Source organism: Somniosus microcephalus, chromosome 10 (assembly GCF_052327205.1).
Source record: "Somniosus microcephalus isolate GS21.2 chromosome 10, FLI_Smic_1.0, whole genome shotgun sequence".
NCBI lineage: Eukaryota > Metazoa > Chordata > Chondrichthyes > Squaliformes > Somniosidae > Somniosus > Somniosus microcephalus.
Genome location: NC_140996.1, coordinates 186,440,359 through 186,458,912, shown reverse-complemented (window position 1 = coordinate 186,458,912; position 18,554 = coordinate 186,440,359). Strand labels below are relative to the sequence as shown.

At 44.3% G+C, this 18,554-nt stretch overlaps 1 protein-coding gene across 6 annotated transcripts in view; it reads right to left on the bottom strand.

The window, feature by feature from the left end:
* LOC147111928 (protein furry homolog) overlaps window positions 1-18,554 on the bottom strand; it is a 486,257-nt gene that overhangs the window by 163,080 nt on the left and 304,623 nt on the right. For all 6 annotated transcript variants that reach the window (XM_085999325.1, XM_085999321.1, XM_085999322.1 and 3 more), the window contains exons 30-33: window positions 15,639-15,738; window positions 12,916-13,087; window positions 8,770-9,026; window positions 4,670-4,816 (exon numbers count right to left, since the gene is read on the bottom strand). In XM_085999325.1, coding sequence (XP_085855451.1) covers window positions 4,670-4,816; window positions 8,770-9,026; window positions 12,916-13,087; window positions 15,639-15,738 — 676 coding nt within the window. The remainder of the gene's footprint in view (window positions 1-4,669; window positions 4,817-8,769; window positions 9,027-12,915; window positions 13,088-15,638; window positions 15,739-18,554) is intronic.

The window sequence follows — 18,554 nt, the reverse complement described above, 5'->3', positions numbered from 1 at the left end:
AGTGAGGAGGACATAAAAAACCTGCAAAGTGACATAGACAGGCTAAGTAAGTGGGCAGAGATTTGGCAGATGGAATACAATACTGGAAAGTGTGAGGTTATGCACTTTGGCAGGAAAAATCATAGAGCAAGTTATTATCTTAATGGCAAGAAACTGGAAAGTACTGTAGTACAAAGGGATCTGGGGGTCCTGGTGCACGAAACTCAAAAAGTTAGTATGCAGGTGCAGCAAGTGATCAAGAAGGCCAATGGAATGTTGGCTTTTATTGCTAGGGGGATAGAATATAAAAACAGGGAGGTATTGCTGCAGTTATACAAGGTATTGGTGAGACCGCACCTGGAATACTGCATACAGTTTTGGTGTCCATACTTAAGAAAAGACATACTTGCTCTCGAGTCAGTACAAAGAAGGTTCACTCGGTTAATCCCGGGAATGAGGGGGTGGTCATATGAGGAGAGGTTGAGTAGATTGGGACTCTACTCATTGGAGTTCAGAAGAATGAGAGGCGATCTTATTGAAACATATAAGATTGTGAAGGGGCTTGATCGGGTGGATGCAGTGAGGATGTTCCCAATGATGGGTGAAACTAGAACTAGGGGGCATAATCTTAAAATAAGGGGCTGCTCTTTCAAAACTGAGATGAGGAGAAACTTCTTCACTCAGAGGGTGTTAGGTTTGTGGAATTTGCTGCCCCAGAAAGCTGTGGAAGCTACATCATTAAATAAATTTAAAACAGAAATAGATAGTTTCCTAGAAGTAAAGGGAATTAAGGGTTACGGGGAGCGGGCAGGAAATTGGACATGAGTCTAGGTTCGGAATGGTCATGGCCCTGTGGGTAGTGGAGCGGGCCCAGGGGCCGTGTAACCTGCTTCTGTTCCTACTTCTTGTGTTCCAATTCTGTGTTACAATTCAGGAGATGGTTTTATTCCTGTTCCTGGCTGGGGTGGAGATCGCCTTTACAGAAGGTAAGTACTGTAGAAAATATAGGGACAGAGTGATCTCCTGGAAGAGTTTCGATCGCCTAGATGGGTCGGAGAGGAATTTCCCAGATTTTTTCTCCCAAATTGGCCATTGGGTTTTTTATCTGGTTTTTCGCCTCTCCCGGGAGATCACATGGGTTTGGGTGGGATGGAGAGTGATAGAAGATTTGAGGTTAGGATCAGATCAGCCATGATCTTATTGAATGGTGGAGCAGGCTCAAGGGGCCGATTGGCCTACTCCTGCTCCTATTTCTTATGTTCTTAGCTAGATGCCTGGAGGGCTACAGGGATGGCCAATGATTTCCTGTACTTTGGGAAATCTAGCAGTGTGATGAAACTGGGCAGCCATGTCATGCTCTTATTGCCACTCAGTGGGAAAGCAGGTGGAAGTGTTAGCCCTGCTTAACCATGCAGCAGACACTTGTTTGGCACATTTATGGTAGCAATTTGACAGATACTGTAGATGATCATATGCTGCTTAGAAGGAAGTGGAGGAAGAAAAGTTAAGAGAGATGACGACTTTGATTGTCAGTGGCAGCATCTTCCCTATAGTGAAGGCTGGCTACAGATCCCCTTGCAGCAGATGGCATAGCTGTGCCACTGACACTGTGCTGAGCTACAATTTGTGAAGGATGCCATTATGGTGGATGCAGGCAGTTCAGCCCTGGTGATTTCCCTGCTATGCCTTCTTTCATCTTCAACTATTAGAATACTGAAACTGGGATACATTAACAATAACCCCGTCATTCATTTTAAATTGGCTTGCCAAACAGGACAGAACTCTATAGCTCACAGTTAGGTACTTTCTCATTTCCTGAGGTGGAACACAGACATAGAAACATAGAAAAGTAGGAGCAGGAATAGGCCATTCGGCCCTTCGAGCCTGCTCCGCCATTCAATATGATCATGGCTGATCCTCTATCTCAATACCATATTCCCGCTCTCTCTCCATACGCCTTGATGCCTTTTGTGTCTAGAAATCTATCTATCTCCTTCTTAAATTTATTCATTGACTTGGCCTCCACAGCCTTCTGTGGTAGAGAATTCCACAGGTTCACCACCCTCTGAGTGAGGAAATTTCTCCTCATCTCAGCCCTAAATGTCCTACCCCATATCCTGAGACTTTGACCCCTCGTTCTGTCTAGCCCTGTCAGAATTTTATACGTTTCAATGAGATCCCCTCTCATTCTTCTAAACTCTAGTGAATACAGTCGACCCAATCTCTCCTCATACGACAGTCCTGCCATCCCAGGAATCAGTCTGGTGAATCTTCGCTGCACTCCCTCTATGGCAAGTATATCCTTTCTTAGGTAAGGAGACCAAAACTGCACACAGTACTCCAGGTGTGGTCTCACCAAGGCCCTGTATAACTGTAGTAAGACATCTTTGCTCCTGTACACAAATCCTCTTGCAATGAAGGCCAACATACCATTTGCCTTTCTAACTGCTTGCTGCACCTGCACGTTTGCTTTCAGTGACTGGTGTACAAGGACACCCAGGTCCCTTTGTACATCAACATTTCCCAATCTATCACCATTTAAATAATACTCTGCCTTTCTGTTTTTCCTACCGAAGTGGATAACTTCACATTTATCCACGTTATACTGCATCTGCCATGTATTTGCCCACTCACTCAACTTGTCTAAATCGCCTTGAAGCCTCTTTGCATCCTCCTCACAACTCACAATTCCACCTAGTTCCTCCTGCAGGTCCAAACGTCACTGCTGCATAATGTTGTGCAGAGCGTAGCACACGACTATTCTGGACACCCTGGCTGGTGCGTACTGAAGGGCTTCTCCAGATCTGTCTAGGAAACTGAAGCGCATCTTTCGTATGCTGATGGCTTGTTTGATCACACATCTGCTGGTCATATAGCAATCATTGTAACGCTGTTGGGCTTCATTGGTTGGGGTTCTGACAGCTGTCATCAGCAAGTTTGAAGTGGGTATCCCTTGTCTTGTAGCAGCCACCCCCAAGTGTGCTTACAGGTCTGAAGACGTCAGGGAGCTTGGACTGCTGCAGGACGAAAGCATCATGGCAGCTCCCTGGGAATCTTGCACACACATACAGAAATATCTTTTTGTAGTTGCACAGCAGCTGTACATTAATGGAGTGGGAGTCCTTGCAGTTGATGAATACTCCTTGTTGATCTTGGGGTGCCTGGATTGCCATGTGTGTGCAATCAATGACACCCTGCACCTGTGGGAAGCCAGCCAGAGGCACAAACCCAAATGCCCACTTATTCTGATTTGCTTCATCACAGGCAAAGTTGACATAATTGCCAGCCCTGGCAAACAACCCATCCGTCACCTGTCTTATGTATTTGTGAGCCGCCGACTGGGAAATCCTGGATATGTCCCTGGAAGGATTCGGAGGCTAAAAAGTTAAGGGTGGTAGTGACTTTGACAGCCACTAGTAACGCGTGGCTACCAGGTCCAGCAGACAGCCATGTTTTTTTCTAGCAGGCTGCAGATGTCTGCCAAAACCTGACACGACAACCTAAGTGTCCCAAAACACTTCTGTTTGGACATGTCAAGAAAACTCAGCCTCTGCCTGTATGCCCTGTGTCGCGGGTAGTGCCTCCTGCGAGCTGCACCCCTCTGCTGCTCCCCTCTCTGCTGTCCAGCTACAGGTCTCTCAAGAGCAGGCTTCTGCTGCTACTACTGGTGCTGGTCATATTGGTCCTCATCCGAGGTCCACTCTAAGGCAGCCAAAGCGCTACACATCCTGATGTGATTCAGAAAATCTCCAATGTGTAGAAAGCAAACTCTCAGCAAAAGTACTATGAACAAATCCTTTCCCACTTGCAGGTAAGAAAGCAGCTGTGAGTACTGAGTATTTATTGCAGTATTTGCATTGTGTTCTCACCTTGCTTTCACTGACGAGTTTCAGGAAACCAGGGAAACCCGTAGATGTGCCGTTAAATTTGAAAGTTAGTTGAAATATTGCTTCAATTGAGCGATTAGCATATGTTAATAAGTAACCCGCCTCTCCTGAGGGGTTTGCGTGCAAGTGGTGCTTGTTAAACCCGGACGTCGGTGGATTAGTGCCGGCTTCCCGACATGCTCCTATTTTTTTCGGATTTCACCCCCTACCCGCACCCAGACCCACGAGCTTCTCCAGGTAAAAATTCCCCCAGTGAATCAACTGCTTCTAAGTAAACATTTTATACAGGCTTTGATTAAAAAAGAGAAAACACCCAAAAATAAACCCAGCATTTCCTGCAAAAAACAGCTAAGTCCCACCAACAAAAAGTCCTCTGTCCTAATATATATGCATATATTAAACCCGAGTGAAAACTGAGAAGTTTCCCAATGGCCACGAGGTGGGATCGCTGGTGTCTGATTTCCTGGTCTTCGTCTTCACAAGGTCAGTTCATGAGGCAGAAATTCTAGCCAATTAATTTGGATCATCAAGTGCAAATTCCATGTAATTAGAGAAATACATATAAAAAGCAACATATTTGATAACAACTTTGAAAAACAAATCGCATAATTTCCACTATTAATTTATTCCTAAATGAGGTGTATAAAATACAGTCCAAAATGAATGAACTTTCATTGCTTAAAATACTAAAAGAATTGCAGATGTAGATTATGTTTGGCCTGCTATGCATTTTTCACCAATTATGCACTCCTACTATTGTGGACTTAAGTATATCATATGTGTTGCTGTCGAAAGCTACTCACATACAACAGAAGAGATGTGTCACTGCTAACTCCACAAAGGCTGACCAGAAATTGCAGGGCAATCCTAAGATTATTGCTCCATTTTTCATTGTCTACCAGTGCATTCCAGGCATTTTCCATCTCTGATCCAGGAACTTCATCCCCATACTGGAAAAAGAACCAAAAAAGATTGTTTTTAATTATGAGTTTAAGCCTTGGAGTCAATTAATGAGGAAGTCCATTTAGAGATGTCAGGTGCTGAAGCCTATCTGATTCCATTAAAAAAAAATTAAATCAGCAATATTTAGTTATTATCATAATGTTTCCATGATGGATGTCACACTGCCTTCCAATAACACCCTTCCCATTCTAAAAAGGATTTCAGATCCATGGAAAGGGTATGCGGATAAACGGGGTTTCCGATGCACATTCGGCAAAGTTACGGCGGCAGAGCGGAAGCATCGCCGAGGAAGCTCTCAGTCAAAGATTCACTTGAATGACTCCAGGAGTGAGAAGTGATGGTTATGAAGAAAGGCTTGAAATATTAGGGCTTTTTCCACTGGAAAGTAAAATTGGACGGGGTGTAAAACAGGTGGCAGATGTGACCCCGTCAGTTTCCCCACCAGGCAGGTTAGGTGAAATTTACCCCCGGGAATCTAGTGGAGGTTTTCAAGATTATGAAGGGTTTTGAAGGGATAACTAGTAGAAGATATTTTACACTGGTTAGCGAATCGCAGAATTATCACTAAAAGTACAAAGGGGAAGTTTTAACCAATTTTTACACACAGAGTTATTAGAACCTATGTTTTACAAGTGGCTGTTGAGGCAGACAATATAACTTCTAAAAGAGAGTCAGAAATATTTTTAAAGGAAGAATATAAAAGAATATGGGGAAAGGGCAGGGAAATAGGATTAGTTTGATCTAGTTGAAGAGCTAGCACTGGCACAGGCATGGTGAGCTGAATGGTCTCCTTCTGTGTTGTAATGCCAGTGGTCTCCTTCTGTGTTGTAATGCCAGTGGTCTCCTTCTGTGTTGTAATGCCAGTGGTTCTAAGTGCCATCAATGGCAGTGATAACTTTTCTTTTGTTTGAAGTATCTTCTGCTTTGAGCTTTGACATTTAATCAAATGAACCATTTTTCCTTTATAATTATTGACAAATGGAACCAATCATTAAGTATTGTACATTTCTGTTACTGATGTTTTCCTATTTCTTCTCTTCTCCACCCACCTCCCAAACCACCATTTGAAGATCATTTTTAAATCCCTAATCCATTTATCCTGAATAAGCCAGTAGGGAGACAACCAATTCTGAAGTGTTTTGTCATTCTTCAACAACTGCTAGGAGATATAGACAACATGTATGGGCTCCCTCATTCTCCAACCTTTCCTTCCTCCTTTAGGGCAGTGCCTTACATCTACGATTGTTTGGTTGCTTTCGGCATTTTACAGAAGAAGGAAATTTGCATTTAAATATGTCTCATTGCACTAAAGAACTTCTTGCTGAAGCTCAATAGTGTATCACTACACATTTTGTTTTCTAATGGATTAGGAAAATAAGACATGTATAATTTTGGGGCAAAGCAGGTTCTGTGTCTTCCCTACTACTGGTGACTTATATGATGAGCTCAGTACTTTAGTTGCCTTTAAGGCTACACTGTCAGCACACTTAAAATATTAAAAATAAAAATAAAAATATTACAGCTGCTGAAAATCTAGAATCAGAATCAGAAATCCTGGAAACATTCACAACATCTATGGAAAGAGGAATTTAGGATTAATATTACAGCTTGATGACCTTTCGTCAGAACCAAATTAAAGGTCATCAACCTGAAACGTTAACCCTACCTTCGCTCTCCACAGATGCTGTCTCACTTGCTGCAAGGTTCCAGCATTTTCTGTTTTTATTACTTAAAATATTAGTGTTTGGTTTATATGTGCTAGTCTGCTGCTGTACTGGAGAATAGTGTGGTGGGCCAGCTTGTGACTTTTTTTGAGAGACTTAATATAAATATATTTTGCTAAATGTCATACTCCATGTAAATGTGTTTGACATTTTACACTAGTGACTGTGACAAATATCTCTGACAAACTATTGTGTCATTATCAGTTACCTGATGTAGATCTGAGTTTCAGCTTTTTTTCCCAGTCTTCTGGGAATGATCAAATAAATTAAATAGCTCTGTGAGGGCTGTGATAGTTTCTAAATGCTAATAAGCAACTTTGGGAATTTCAACTCTTCACTAAGATTAATATCATCTGCAGCCTGTTCCACAAGGGTGTGATGACTCACAAATAAAGTGACCTATTGTTATTACCAAACACTTACAGACTAAGGGTTTATTCATGGGAGGAACACTGTTGCATTGTTTGTATCAGCAAGATTATTTAATTGTAGTTAAATATTTTGGCCTAGAAATTGGGTTGAGGCGCCAAAGTGGCGCCAAGTTCGCCTGGGCGCTGATTTTTGCGCAGCGTTTGGAGCATTAACGAACGTCAGAAATTCAGTTTCAGTGCCCCTAGAGGGAGATGGGGTGAGGCTCGAGGCGCTCCGCGTCCCTCTTAGGGCGCTGAAACTGAATATCGCAGCGCAACGTACCGCAGCGCCACACGCTGCGGCACGGCACGCTGCGGTACTGCAGGCCTTCCTCCCATTGTTAAGGGGGAGGGGCCTGCAACAGCGCGATCCCCGATCGCGAGTGCTGGCAAAAGAGCCCGGCACCGAGGAGAAGTGCCGGGCTCTCGGGAAACAGCCGGCAATGCCGCAGGGGGGGGGGGTCAGGAGGCCGGGGACGGAGGTGCTGGCAGGCGGCCACCGAAAAAGGCGGCCGCCCCGCACCTCCACCTTAACTTGCGCCACTGCCGGCACAGCAAGGCCCCGTGAACCGGGCGCGGGTAGCGAACGGCGCTACAGCGGCGATCGCTACCAAATATCGCGATCGGGGCGCTAATGGGGCGCTGTGCACACCGATGACGTCATCGGTGGTGGCGCAGCGCAACAGGCTAACGCCACCATTAGCGACCCGCTGAATATTGCGGGAGGCGCAGCCAGTGGCGCTACAGCCACTGACTGCCCTCTTTAGGCGCTAATAGGTGGCGCTACATACCCAATTTCTCCCCCTTTATATACTGTGGTCAAGTTTATAGATGTACCATGTGACTATGTTTAATATGACTGGTAAGACTTTGAGAGATCTTAAAGATATATTATACTTTATGTATGGCTCCTACAACAACTTGGCAATGAAGGGATCGGACAATTAGATTTCTTTTGAACTATATAATTAGGTAGATTAGATTTTCAGATCATAACAGATTTTTATATAATTACTAGCGGGTTACATTAGTACAGGGGTAGGGTAGAATATTGTGCAACAAAAACAGAAAAGTTAGGAATGTCTCTGGAACTTTCAACTTCACTGTGGTTGTAAAACGGGATATCGGATTGGCCACCTGTTTTACACCCTCACTGAAGTTGAATGTTTGGCTCTATATTTTTCTCTGGTCTGTAATGTAAATAAAAAAGTAGTGTGAGTGTAAAATGAGTTTCCCTTACAGATACAGGTGAACAATGCCAATGTTACTGGTGTTTTTGGTTATATTACACTAAAGTAAAATAATGTAGTTACTGTACAACTAAAGCATAACAATATGAAAGTGCACCAGATTAAATAGGCCAGAAAAGGCAACAGAAGACCAAGATTCACTATCAATATCCAAATACGTTATACTTGGGGTAGATTTTCAACTTGCTGCCAGGCGTAAAATTCTTGTTGCGGATCAGCCGGCCATGATAGAAACCGCCTCATTTTCATTTCCATTGATTTTACTGGAAATTAAAATCAGGCAGTTTCGATAACGGGTGACTAATCTGCAATGACAACTTTATGCCTGGGTGGTAAATTGAAAATCTACCCCACACACTGTTTCATCTTTATTGAACAAAAAAGGCAACACTGCATGCTATAAAGCCAAATTTAGTACATTATGTATTATTAATGTCGAGAACACTTAACTATTTCATGCTATATATGTCAAACTTAAATAATTTCACAGTGTTAAAATGCACAGGAAATGGATTAAATTCATGGCATTCATAATTAAGGAAAAACAAAACACTACCTTGGCAGTCATATACATGAGGTTATTAAGAACCAGAGAAGTGGCCTGTGGAGATCCCCAGCCATTTCCTTTTAATCCATACTCCTCAATCATTTCCTCCTCCTTGTAGTTAGCTTGTTCATCAGGAGTTTGTGGGTTTGATGTTATGGGAAGAAGTCCACCATCCACAAGCTCAATGTTATGAAGCCACGGCAAAAGATAGGTGAGCATAATTTGCCGGCCATTTGGGTGAGTGGTTGGAAATCTCTGGCTAACCTCTGGTCAAAGAGATGTAAGCAAAACATTGTGACCCCTCAGTGTTTCTAAAAATATACTTGTAACAATAGTAATCCTGTCTGTGCAAAATAGCCTAGAAATTACCGTGTTATCATATGTATGCTTAATGTTTACGATACAAATTCCTTTCATTGTTACTGTAAAGGAGGAATTAAATCACTTCAAATTTGTACAATATTACTCACAGTACTTTCCAGACGAATGTTTGTAAGAAAATCCCAAACATAAAGAAGAAATACTGAAAGCAGAGATCTTGTAGTACTATAGATGTTGCAAAAGAAAAAGGGGGAGAAATTCAGTTGGCTGCGCCACCCGTTAGCGCCTTAAGAGGGCGCTAAGTGGGTCGCAAGCCAACTGGCGCCCGGGCGCGGCACTGTCCACGACTCCCGCTAAATTCCGCGGGACGTTAGTGGTGGCGCTAACCGTTAGCGCTGCGCTGCTGCAGATGACATCATCGGTGTGCGCCGCGCCCCACTGACACCTCGGCCGTGATAATTGGCAGCGCCCCCTGATTTACCGCCGGATGCTATGTCCGACGGGTTCAGGGGGGCCTACCTGCGGCCGGGGAGGCGCAAATTAAAGGCGAGGTGCAGGGTGGCCATTTTTGTTGTTGGCCGCCTGCCAGCACCTGCCTGCGCACCCGTTCCCAGCCTCCTGAACCCCCCCCCGCGGAGTACTGGCTGCGCTCCAAGAGCCCAGCACTTCTCTTCGGTGCCGGGCTCTTTTGCCTGCACTCCCGATCCACGGGGACCCAGCGGGGCCCCAGATCGCGCTGCACAAGGCCCCTCCCCTTTAAGAAGGGGAGGAAGGCCTGCAATACTGCAGCGCGACGTGCCGCAGCACCACGATATTCACTCGCAGCGCCCCAAGAGGGATGCGGGGCGCCTCCAGTAGCGCCGCGCTTCCCTTTGGGGCGCAACCACTCAATTTCCGGTGCGGGGGCACGAATGTTTCTGGGGCGCTACTTTTAGCGCCCTGGCGAGGCTGGCGCCCCAGACGGGGCTTTACTCAATTTCTCCCCCAAACTGTTATTAAAATAACAATGTTTATTTTCAGGCATATATAAGAAAATGCATACTGTTGTGGCTGTCATCAGGGCTGGAACTGTACTGCATGAAAATCAAAAACCATAACTGCAGGAAATAATTTAACAGCTTTTGCCTAGTGATACAAATCATTGTTATTTTTGACAATATTCAGGTGCTTGACTTTAGAAATTTTGGGGTAGATTTTCAACTAGTGGATCGTCCGCCCATTATAGAAACCACCTGAAATTAAAATTGGGCGGTTTCTATAACGGGCAGCCAATCAGCAATGCCAGTTTCACGTCAGGTTGAAAGACATCACCAGGCAAAGCTGTTAGATTACTTTCTGAATTTAAGGATTTATGTTTTGCTTAGGAAAAGCTCATAAACATTTATGATTTGCTATCATTCATGGTAGAAAAAAATGGAAAGGTGGGGTGTCGGGTGTGAGGAGAGAGTCTGAGGGCAGGGAAGGCCTAACTTTTCCCTGTAAGGCCCAGAGGCGCACTCCTGCTCCTCCTGACTATACACACAAAAGTGAGAAAATTACTTTTCAGGCCCTCTTTAAGAAATGCTGGCTGCCTTTCGTTTCGGGCATGATCGAATTTCTTGGCCTTTGGGTCCACTGAAAACTCATTGGTGTTCCCCCAAACCCCCAGTCCAAAATATTCAACCTAATTTTATCAGGACCTCTATATGCTGGTCAGTGAAACAAGCTTTCTTACATGATAGCAAAATACTGCAGATGCTGGAATTCCGAAATAACAGAAAATGCTGGAAAAACTCAGCAGGTCAGGCAACATCCGTCCGTGAGGGTGACCCCGAGCTTCCGGTCGCCTGTCATTTTAATTCACCACTCCATTCCCACTCGGACCTCACCGTCCTTGGCCTCTTGTATTGTTCCACGGAAGCTCAACGTAAACTCGAGGAACAGCACCTCATCTTCCAACTAGGCACTTTGCAGCCTTCCGGACTCAATATTGAGTTCAACAATTTCAGATCATAACCTCGGCCCCTATTACTTTTTTACTTATAATTTTTTCCAGCCCTTTGTTTTGGGTCCTCCTTTCCACCCCCCCCTCCTTTCCTTTTGTTTCTCCCTCTCACCTGGCAGCTGTCTCTTACCTGCCAGTACACTTCACACCTAATCTCAGCTACCTTTTGTCTCCATGGGCCTATTACCATCTCGTCTGGCTTCGAATACCTTTTATTGTCTCTTTTGTTCGATCGCAGCCTTGCCTTCGATCTATTTTCTTTTCTTTCCAGTTTTGAAGAAGGGTTTCGACCCGAAACGTCAACTCAAATTTCTCTCCACGGATGTTGCCTGACCTGCTGAGTTTTTCCAGCATTTTCTGTTGTTATTTAAGCTTTCTTATATGTTCATTGTGTCATTTTGGGAAAGCTTTGTGGGTCCCAGAGCTGGATGAATGAAATATTTGGGCTGAAAATTAACTCCCAAAAACAGGTGGGCTGAGGTCAGGTGAGATGTTAAAACTTGAAAAATCTCAAACCCGACCCCATTATTATTATTATTTATTACTGTTGTTTTATTTATTATTACTGTCTTTCTATTAGTATTTCTATTAGTATTTTTATCATTGTTATGCCATATTTATTCCAATTTTGGGAGGACTCGTAAAAATCAACATTTCATTGTGCAGTACACACGTCTGCTGCATATATGACAAATAAAATTGAATTGAATTGAATTGAATTGAAATGCCTCCAACCCACCCATTTCCGGGTTTAACGGAGCCGGGACGAGGGTCAGGCAGCCAAACCACTCTCAGAAGGCAGGTTGACCAATTAAATATTTTAATGAAGCTGGCAGCCTCTGATTTAACCTGCTTTGCAGGTTTATCCGTGGTCGGCCGGGTTTCCCAGTCCTCAGAAAACACGGCAGTTGAAGTGAGGCGAGGACAATATCAGGGAGAAGTGCTTTCCCCTGCACCCTCAAGCTCCCACTCCCCCTCCCCCCAATTAGACCACCCTATCTCCCCCATATACCCTCGCCCCCCTAGTCGGGGATCGGACACCCCAGCGTCGGGGATCGGATCCCACTCCCCCTCCCCCCAATTAGACCACCCCATCTCCCCCATACACCCTCGCCCCCCTAGTCGGGGATCGGACACCCCAGGGTCAGGGGTCGGATCCCACACCCCCTCCCCACCTTCCCCCCAATTAGACCACCCTATCTCCCCCATACACCCTCGCCCCCCTAGTCGGGGATCGGACACCCCAGGGTCGGGGGTCGGATCCCACACCCCCTCCCCACCCTCCCCCCAATTAGACCACCCCATCTCCCCCATACACCCTCGCCCCCCTAGTCGGGGATCGGACACCCCAGGGTCGGGGATCGGATCCCACACCCCCTCCCCCCAATTAGACCACCCTATCTCCCCCATACACCCTCGCCCCCCCTAGTCGGGGATCGGACACCCCAGGGTCGGGGATCGGATACCACACCCCCTCCCCCCCTCCCCCCAATTAGACCACCCTATCTCCCCCATACACCCTCGCCCCCCCAGTCGGGGATCGGACACCCCAGGGTCGGGGATCGGATCCCACACCCCCTCCCCACCCTCCCCCAATTAGACCACCCCATCTCCCCCATACACCCTCGCCCCCCTAGTCGGGGATCAGACACCCCAGGGTCGGGGTTCAGACACCCCAGGGTCGGGGTTCAGACACCCCAGGGTCGGGGTTCAGATCCCACACCCCCTCCCCACCCCGGGGTCGCAACCTGCACGTTTGCATTTTTTATTTGTGCTCATTATTCACTAGAAGAGAAAAGTATGCCCTAAAAGAACCATTGTTAGCATGCATCTAATATATTAGGAAATACCTGAAAACATAGGAAGTGTGAGCTCAGGATACATCCTTGCTAATTCATTTGACAGTTGAGACAATGATACAGAATACAGATGAGGTAATGGTCCATGTGTTCCAAACAGAATACTATCAGGTTTTTGCTCAGCCACTTTTTTGGAATACAGGAATAGTTTTGCTTCCAGAATCTGAAAACAAGAATAGATTGTAAAATCAGCTTTTATAGTGTACTCTAAATGGATGCACAAATACAATAAATACATTATTTGTGGGAGTCCTGTCTTCATGAATACAGTATTTATGTCTTCTGTTAATCTTGGACTAAAGCTGCTGGATTTGTGGTTTTAAGATCAGACTCTTGATATTTTAACAAGGGGTTTCAAACCTAGCAAAACACCAAAGGAACTTGAATCCTTTCATACAGAAGCACACAAATTTACTTCAGAAACATCTGTGTTCTGTCTGTCAGAAAGTGCTGAAATATTTAATTTGACTTTGTAAATTGTTTGATAGGACCCTTGAAAATTTGGGTCAAGTGTTTCTTGGCTTTCAGATTTTTTTGATGATTATTATGGTAGAAAAATACACATAATTTACTATTTACATGGCCTTTATCACTGCAGAGGGAGAACGGTGCAACTGACACAAAAATAAGTTTTGTAAGTAATTTGCAACAACATATTGCTGTATTCAGTAACCACAAGAAAAATGTTTTACTACACACTTTTTTGAAAAGACAGTATCACTTTAAACACTAATTTGTAGATGGCAGTTATCTGGAAACATAATACTATTTATTATCCATACTAACACTAACATATTTTGTAAATATTTTGCTAATCAGTCACATACTACAAAATCATTACAACGGCTGTTGCTTTTGGACAGCAGACAGAATGCTCCACTACTGCTGCTGCAAGCTGGAGGGATGTATATCATGTTAACGTGACCTTAATCAGGAAATAAAAGGGGGTTCAGGTCATGTGAGGTGGAGTGCAACTGAAGTACCCAGTTGGAAGAATATAAACAGAAAATGCTAGAAATAATCAACAGGCCAGGCGGCATCTGTGGAAAGAGAAACAGAGTTAACCTTTCAGGCCGGTGACCTTTCGGAAGATATATCGAAGCACTGATGCCACCTTCCACACCAGTGCTTCCAATAAGTCTTCCTTTTTCCTCAACTGAGGATTTCCCTCCACCATGGTTGACAAGGCCCTTGATTGTGCCTGTCCCATTTCCTGCACTTCTGCCCTCACCCTTTCCCCTCCCTCCCAGAACTACAATAGGGTTTCCCTTGTCGTCACCATCCACCCCACCAGCCTTACATTCAATGGATCAATTTCAGATTTCCAGCATCCACAGTATTTTGCTTTTGGAAGAAAGAAGGAACATTGGTCGTTGTTGCTTTAACTGAAACTTGACTTTACCAAAGGCATAACTGGGAACGAAATATTCCGGACTATAACATTTTTTGAAAGGATAGGAAAAGAGAAGAGGGAGGGAGTTTAATATTACTTATTAGGAAAGAAGTTTTAGTACTAGAAAAGAAACATATTGCAAGTAATAATAAATAGAATCTCTGAGTTGAGCTAAGGAATAAAAGGATCACGTTACAATATTAGGTGTCTATTCTAGACCAGCAAATTATCAGAAATATGTTGAGATAATATATTGGGGGGATTTACATGAGGGGGGGTTAAAAGGGAAGGGGTTTCAAAAATGCATTCAGGACTCTTTCTGAGTTAGTACGTATTAGATCCTATGAATAAAGATGTAATACTGGATTTGGCATTCAGCAACATAAAATGTGGGAAAAAATTAGGGATTGTTTTCAGAACATAATTACAGGAAACTTTGTGCTATCCGGCACCCACGGGACCAAGCTGCTGCCGTTGCCTCAAAACTGCCGTACTCTCCAGAGTTAATGTTGAGAGATACGGAGATTCTTATCTCCGTATTTGACAACAAACACTGTTGCTTAGCAACAGCTTCTAAACACTCGGGTGTGGCCCTAAAGCTCTGCAGCTGAAGCTGTTGCTATAGCTACAGATCTTGCACAGCTTGACTGTTCAAACAAAGCAAAAAAAACAAACAAAAAGAACAAAAACGGCTGCTGATTTTTGCCGGTGGCTCCAGATTGCCGGATAGCTCACCTCCGGATAGCACAAAGTTTCCTGTAGCTTTAATTTTAAAATAGAGAAGAAAAAATAAGAGTAAAAACCATAGTTGATTATTGGAGAAAATCAAATTACATAGGAATAAAACAGATCAGCCTGGATAAATTGGAGAGAAAAGTTATAACTGGTAAAAAAGTAAGAAATATTTAAGTGTGTGAGAGTGGAAGAGAATAGTTTAGGAACACTCCAATGTGGAAATAAAAATGCTGCCTGGGTTGTAGTGCCAAGAATGAACAGTCAGATAAAGCTAAAATAAAACTAAAAAAGCATACACTAAAGCTGAAGTTTGTGACAAAACACCATGAGAAATATCGTAATCTACAAATAGAAACAAAAAAAGAGGCAAGGCGAGCTAAGATGGAGTATGAAAAAAACTTGCAACCAATGTAAAAATAAATAGCACAGATCTTTATAAACACATTAGGAAAAAGAAAAGAATTAAGAAAGCCACTCAAAATGAGCATGGTGAGATCATTATGGTAGAGTTGCTTAATGAATAATGAATACCTTGTTTCAGTATTTATAGTTAAAACTCTGCTACATTTCACATGTTACTTTATACCTGCAAGAGCTGCATTGAGATTTCATAAATATCCCTGTCTGTATCAGAAGCTTTAAAAAGCACCAGGTTCAGCAGTGTCACTATATCACATGGGTAGTTCCTATGAAGAAAAATGAAAACATTTCACAACTCACTGTAAGGATGCTAGCTGACGGTTAGACACAGCCTCAACCTCACCAGCTTAATAAAAAAAAAATCAGCATTTATTTTCTTTTTATACTGAGTAAATCTGAGAAATTTCAAATATAACTGTGTATAACCTTGGATTAGTCTACATTTTAATACCAGAACATACCGTAACCACAGACCGATAAAACTAGTTGCAGGTTTTTTAAAATTTCCTAATACCACATTACTTACTTATCACATCAATTAATTACTCAAGTTTGCTAACATATTGGGGGTCATTTTGTTTTTTGACAATAGATGAAAATGCACGATATCGGGTTGGACACTCGTTAAACACCTTTCCTGATTTTCATTTCTATTGAAGTCAATGGCAATGAAAATTGGGAGAGGTGTTTAATGGTCCAGAAAAGTTTCTGGGTTATAATTTCATGCAGCCAGGAGGAGCAGGGGTTCCCGGACTCAGCCGCACCCCCCCTGTTGTGTATGTACCTTTAAGAGAATAACTGGTCTCAGACTGCAGTACCGGCAGTGACCACCCCTGTATAAAAGGCGCTAGAGAGCCTCGGTTGTTTAGTTTCGTTATGAACTTCCACCAGTAAAGGTCAGTTTGTTTTCACTCCTGCTAGTCCGTGTCTCAATCATTCACGGATTTAACACTGGCGACGAGTAAGAAACGAACTTACCTGCAACTCAGCAGCAGCTCTGACGACGTTGTTGAAGGTCGGAGCCAGAAAAAAAAAAAAAATAGAGGCCATTGAAACTCGAGAAACGGGCGTCGACCGTCAATCATCGGGTTCAAGGCTTTGCAGGAGCGACTTTCCAGAGCCAGGCTGGGTTCCTCGGTCCGTGGTTTCCCAGCTAATCGGGCTGGTGGCAGGTAGTGCTCTGATCCTTCCTGGGCTGCGGCGGGCTGAAGCTCGATCGGGTGGCCTTTCAACGGGGCAGGGCAGCGAGTCGGGAAGCAAGGAGAGAGAGAGAGGGTGGAGCATACAGGGCACGGCCGGTGTTTCAAAGCTGGGCAGCGTTCGGACCTCAGAAGAGGGAGGGAAGTGTCCCAGAGGGTCCGCTCCAAGACGGGAAAATAATAAAAGAAAAAGAATACGCGCAAGAAACCGTGGAAAGCAGCGCTAACAACAGCGGGGAAGAAGGCAAAGCGCGGGAGGCGCCATTTTGTTAAATCGGAGAAGAAGGCAAAGCGCGGGAGGCGCCATTTTAGATTTGCAAGATGCCGAAGACTGGCTGTATCACTGCTTTTGATAATACATTAGAGGACTGGACCACGTATGTGGAAAGAGTTGAGGTATATTTCGAGGCAAACGATATAGCGGAGGGGAAAAAGGCATCGATATTGTTAAACTTAATGGGCACTAGAACGTACGGCCTATTGCGGGACCTGATTACTCCAGCCAAACTGAAGGCGAAGAGTTTTAACGAAATTGTTGCTGTTCTACAGGAGCACTTAAACCCTGCACCGCTGTTGATAGCAGAAAGATTTAAATTCCACAGGAGAACTCAGCACAAAGATGAGAGCAATGCTGAGTATCTTACAGAACTACGCAAGCTATCAAAGCACTGCCAGTTCGGAGCAGGACTGGCAGATACCCTACGGGACAAATTTGTCTGTGGACTCCTGAGTGAAGGAACACAGAAGAAGTTACTCTCAGAAAAAGAGCTGACGCTAGATAAGGCTTTCAGCGTGGCAGTATCGTATGAAGCAGCAGCCAGGGGAGCTGCAGAAATTCAACAAAAACCACAGGAATACGGCACCCACGAAATGACATGGGGATTTGCAAAATGTTATCGCTGCGGCAGAACTAACCATGACCAGAAGGACTGCTGGTCCAAAGACAAAATATGCAGACAATGCGGGAAGATTGGACACATTGCACGAGTTTGTTGGTCTGGGAAGAAGACCAGCGACAACAAAAAGGCTACTAAGGAACCGTACAAGAAAGTACAAAAGATGACAGACAGTAGTTCCAAAGACCAGATGAGCGATAGTGAATCCGGAAACAGGAGACTAAGCTGTCTCAAACTTCACAATGTAATCGCAAAAGAGGATCACCGAACCATTTGGGTCACTCTCACGATAGCAGGGTCCCAAGTTAAAATGGAATTGGATACAGGATCAGCGCTAACCATCATGAATCGACGAGACTACGAGCGGCTATTTTCACACATACCCTTGAGAGAGACATCCATCGTCTTGATGACGTATACGGGGCAAAAAGTATACCCCAGAGGAAAAATAAGGGTGCCTGTCGAATACAATGGCAAGAAAATACGGAAATTGTATCTCTACATACTGCCAAATGGTGGACCACCGTTATTGGGACGGGAATGGATCAGGAAGATAAACTTGGATTGGCATTCCATTCATGCAATGACGGTGGACGGTAAAAGAGATGACGACGTCACTCCTGGACGATTGTCAACAATCTTAGCTAACGCCAAAGAGGTATTTCAACAAGAACTGGGCACGCTTAAAGGTGTAACCGCCTCGTTATAAATAGAAGAGAATGCAGTTCCCAAGTTTTTCAAAGCAAGACCGGTACGATATGCAATTCGCCCAGCCGTCGAGGCAGAGCTGGAGAAGCTGGAGAAGGCGGGCGTGTTGTCTAAGGTCGACTGGAGCGAGTGGGCGACACCCATCGTTCCTGTCATGAAGAAAACGTTAAGCAATAAGTCCGGAGAGCCAAGGAAGATTCGCATCTGTGGGGATTTCAAGGTGACGGTGAACCCTGTCCTTCGCACAGTACAATATCCTCTTCCAAGGATAGAAGACAT